The sequence below is a fragment of the Equus quagga genome, chromosome 22, assembly GCF_021613505.1.
Source record: "Equus quagga isolate Etosha38 chromosome 22, UCLA_HA_Equagga_1.0, whole genome shotgun sequence".
NCBI lineage: Eukaryota > Metazoa > Chordata > Mammalia > Perissodactyla > Equidae > Equus > Equus quagga.
The window spans coordinates 4567889-4572852 of record NC_060288.1 but is presented as its reverse complement, the minus strand read 5'-3'; the positions used below and the strand labels follow the sequence as shown (position 1 = coordinate 4572852).

Below are 4964 nucleotides of genomic sequence, written 5' to 3'. Positions count from 1 at the left end.
AAGTAAAACTGTCACTTTTTGCAGATGACACGATACTATAGATGGAATACATAAAGAATCCACCAAAAAACTCTAAGAACTAATAAGTGAATTCAGTAAAGTTGCAGGATACATAATTAACATACAGAAATTGGTTGTGTTATATGAGGGAATGAACTATAATTAGTTTTTGGGTGGTGAACATGATGTAATCTACACAGAATTCAGAATATATTATGATGTACATCTGAAAGCTATATAATGTTATAAACCAATGTTACTGCAATTAAAAAATAAATGTTAAAAAAAGAAATTGGTTGCATTTCTATACACTAATAACGAACTATCAGAAAGAGAAATTAAGAAAACAATCCCATGTACACTTGCATCAAAAAAAAAATATCTAGGGGCTGGCTCCATGGTGCAGCAGTTAAGTGCACATGTTCTGCTTCGGTGGTGGAAGGTTCGCTGGTTCGGATCCTGGGTGCAGACATGGCACCGCTTGGCAAGCCATGCTGTGGCAGGCATCCCACATATAAAGTAGAAGAAGATGGGCACAGATGTTAGCTCAGGGCCAATCTTCCTCAGAAAAAAGAGGAAGAAAACAGTTAGCTCAGGGCTAATCTTCCTCAAAATAAAATAAAACAAAATATCTAGTAATAAATTTAGCCAAGGAGGTAAAAGACTTGTACTCTGAAAACTGTGAGACATTGATGAAAGAAACTGAAGGTGACACAAATAAAGTGAAACATACACTGTGCTCACGGATTGGAAGAACTACTGTTAAAACGTCCACACTACCCAAAGCAATCTACAAATTCAATGCAATCCATGAAAATACCAAGGGCATTTTTCACAGAACTACAACAAATAATCCTAAAATTTGTATGGAACCACAAAAGATCCCAAAGAAGAACAGCCAAAACAATCTTAAGAAAGAACAAAGCTGAAGGAATCACATTCCCTGATTTCAAACTATACTACAAAGCTATAGTAATCAAAACAGTATGGTACTGACACAGAAACAGACACATAGATCAATGGAACAGAATAAAGAACCCAAAAATAAATCCATGCTTATATGATCAATTAATCCATGACATCAGTCTTAATGATATTTTCTTAGATCTGTCTCCTCAGGCAAAGGCAACAAAATAGATAAATGGGATTACATCAAACTAAAAAGCTTTTGCACAGTGAAGGAAATCATCAACAAAACAAAAAGACAAATGGGAGAAGATACTTGCAAATCATATATCTGATAATGGGTTAATATCCAAAATATATAATGAACTCATAAACTCAACATCAAAAAAAATCCAATTAAAAAATGGGCCAAGGATGTGAACAGACATTTTTCCAAAGAAGATATACAGATGGCTAATGGGCATAGGAAAAGATGCTCATCATCACTAATCATCAGGGAAATGCAAATCAAAATCACAATGAGCTATCACCTTACCCCTGTCAGAATGCCTCTTATCAAAAAGACAAAAAAAAACAAGTGCTGGGGCCAGCCCTGTGGCCCAGCGGTTAAGTTCATGCACTCCACCTTCAGTGGCCCAGGGTTTCGCCAGTTCGGATCCTGGGCGCAGACCTAGCACTGCTTGTCAAGCCATGCTGAGGTGGCATCACACATAGCAGAGACAGAAAGACGTACAACTAGAATATACAACTGTGTACTGGGAGGCTTTGGGGAGAAGAAGAAACAAACAAACAAACAAAAGCCTGGCAACAGATGTTAACTTAGGTGCCAATCTTTAAAAAAAAAGTGTTGGCAAAGATGTGGAGAAAAGGGAACCCCTGTGCACTGTTGGTGGGAATGTAAATCAGTGCAGCCACTATGGAAGACACTTTGGAAGTTTCTTTTAAAATTACAAATAGAACTACCATATGAATCAGTAATACCACTTCTGAGTGTTTATCCAAAAAAAAAAACAAAAACATTAACTCAAAAAGATATATGCACACCTATGTTCATTGCAGCATTATTTAAAATAGCCAAAATATGGCAACAACCTCAGAGCCCACTGATGGATGAATTGGATAAAGAAGACATGGAATACTACTCAGCCATAAAACAATAATGAAATCATGTCATTTGCGACAACATGGATGGACCTTGATGGTATTAGGCTAAGTGAAGTAAGTCAGACCAAGAAAATCAAATACCATACAATTTCAGACATATGTGGAATCTAAAAAAACAAAACAAATGAACAAACAAAATAAAACAAAAACTCACAGAGAACAGAGTAGTGGTTACCAGAGGGGAAGGGGGTGAGGAAGTGGGTGAAATTGGTGAGGAGGATCAACTGTATGGTGAAGGATGGTAACTAGACTTGTGGTGGTGATCTCTTTGTACTGCATACAGGTGTTGAATTATAAATCTGTATATCTGAACCTTACACAATAAAAAAAGACTGGGAAAGTCTAATAATGGTAAAAATGAGGCAATAAATGGATCCCCTAATTATATCCCCTCTGACTACAAAGTCCTCTGTATTAGGAAAGTATTTTCAGTGTAAAAAGTTTTAAAAAATCTGTAAAACAGAGAACTTAAATCTTACCTGAACATTTGAAGAATAAGAATTCATAGATCCTTCTTTATACAAATAAGCCATAAAATTATGTGCTAAAAAAAATCTGCATATAAAAAAGAGAGGTAATTTAAAAAGTTATTCTTTTTGAAACATATAAAGCAGCAGTCAGCAAACTAACACCCTCAAACACCTCGGTTTCCATAAATAAAATTTTGTTGGAACAGAGGCAGACCCATTCTGTTATGTATGGCTTATGGCTGCTTTCATGCTACAACAGCAGAGTGGAGTCATTTTGACAGAGAGTGTATGGCCCTCAAAGCCTAAAATATCTACTATCTGGGCCTTTAGAGAAAAAGTCTGTCAACTCCTGACAAAGGTAGTAGTTTCTTTTGACGTATATGTAATTTTTATTCAAAGCAATGCGCAATTACTCAAAATAATTTTCGTATATTAATGGATTCCTTTATTAAGGAGAAGGGACTACAGGATGAGAGAAAAGCATTTTAAAACTTACAAAAATATGAACTGGATGTAGGATTACAAGAGTTTATTGTTCTTTCCTCCTTTCTAAATTTTACTACCTTGCCTATGTATTACCTCTATAATGAAGTGGAAGCGTGCTGTGTGAACGTCATATTAATCTGATCATAGGTACTGAAACTACAAGTCTAAGTTCAACCTTCTCTGGTAGAATTGCTTGTACTTAATATTCTATTTTAGTTATGCTTCTTCACCTTGTGCTCACTCCTCAATCCAATGTAACATAACTAGACCACTCAGACCAGCTTCTGTCAGGAATCTCCCACTAAAAGTGATCTCATATAGCTTACTAATGACCCTGTAGTCGTCAAATCCAAAAGGCAGCTTGAAGTAAAGTAAAACTACTCTGATGCACTTCATATTGTTGACCACATTCCCCTTTTTTAAATCATCTACTCTTCAACTTCAATCATACCATTTCTTTCTGATTTCTCTCATAACTTTGTCTACTTTTGTAAGTCCCTTCAATCCAGATCCTTGATTCTTTCCTTAAATGTTTTCATGGCATTTAATTCTGGGTTGTTTTTCCTTCTGGCCTTTTATAACCCTCACCTTTATAGATGCATCTTGTTCATTCATGGTGCTTCATTTATACCTATATAAAAAGACGGCCTTGAAACCCACACCTCTTTCTCACGTTCTAAACTAAATCTCTCAATTGGACGTTTCTCCTGGGATATCCGACAAGTACTTCATATCAAAGTTCTCCACAAATGAGCCCATAGTTCCCCTGACTCATACCTGTTCCTCTTCTCTTTCAATGCCCCCACCAATTCTCTGCCACCACTATCTCTAATCTGTTAGGTAATCTTTTTCCTGCCACCTCAGTATGCCTCAAAAAAGAAGTCCCCACCTCTACACAGTCATAGTTTTGCTTCTCATTATTTCTCATATAAGCTATTTGCAATAGCTTCCTAATTGTCTTATGCTGTTATAATCATTATGCAGGTAATTTCCTAAAACAATATACACATGCTCTATCCATCTCCCAAGCTCCAGTCCAAATGTTTCACTGTTTAGAGTCCTGATAAGATGTTCAAATGCAATGTGAGTTTTCTCATTTTCCCTCTTATATACTTGAAAAGTTCTTTGGGTTGTTATTTACCATATTCTTCTTCCCTTCTGTTTAAAAGAATTTAGGATTAGGTTAACTCTTCTTTTACTCAATGCCATTCTTTGGCATCTTACACAATTAATCACTGTTTACACACCTCTTTTTAAGAAACTTCTCTTCAGGGCCAGCCCGGTGGCACAGTGGTTAAGTTCACACATTCCTCTTGGGCCGCCCGGGGTTCACCAGTTTGGATCCCAGGTGCAGACCTACACACAGCTTGTCAAGCTGTGCTGTGGTAGGCGTCCCTCATATAAAGTAGAGGAAAATGGGCATGGATGTTAGCTCAAGACCAGTCTTCCTCAGCATAAAGAGGAGGATTTTGTGGTAGATGTTAGCTCAGAGCTAACCTCCCCCCCCCCAAAAAAAAGGGAAAAAGAAACTTCTCCTCAGCTAAAAAAATTAATTTCTTCTTTCTTAAAAGCATTCATCTGAGCCTCCTCTTTTTTCTTTGTCTTAGAATGGTTTTGAAAAAGTTGTTTAAGCTTACTACTTTCGGTTTCTCACAATTTGCCTCTCCCTAATACCATGTAGTTTAGTTTTACTCCCAAAATTTAACTGAAACTATCCTCTTGAAAGTCACAAATTACTTCCAAGCCAAGCTTTTTCAACTGGGTTTTCATCAGAGAATGAAACCCTATCGAAAGTTATTTTGATTATTTTCTCAATTCCCTGAAGGATGGCACATAGCTAGTACTATTTTCCATAAACTTCGCCAGCTCTCACAATAGTGTATGATCTAATTTTCTACATTAAATCCCTTATTCCACATCCCTGCTGGTGGCCCTGCC

At 36.7% G+C, this 4964-nt stretch overlaps 1 protein-coding gene across 1 annotated transcript in view; it reads right to left on the bottom strand.

Moving 5' to 3' along the window:
- Positions 1 to 4964, bottom strand: part of ADAM32 (ADAM metallopeptidase domain 32) — a 213656-nt gene that overhangs the window by 185785 nt on the left and 22907 nt on the right. The window contains exon 2 of the mRNA XM_046648808.1: positions 2550 to 2625. Coding sequence (XP_046504764.1) covers positions 2550 to 2625 — 76 coding nt within the window. The remainder of the gene's footprint in view (positions 1 to 2549; positions 2626 to 4964) is intronic.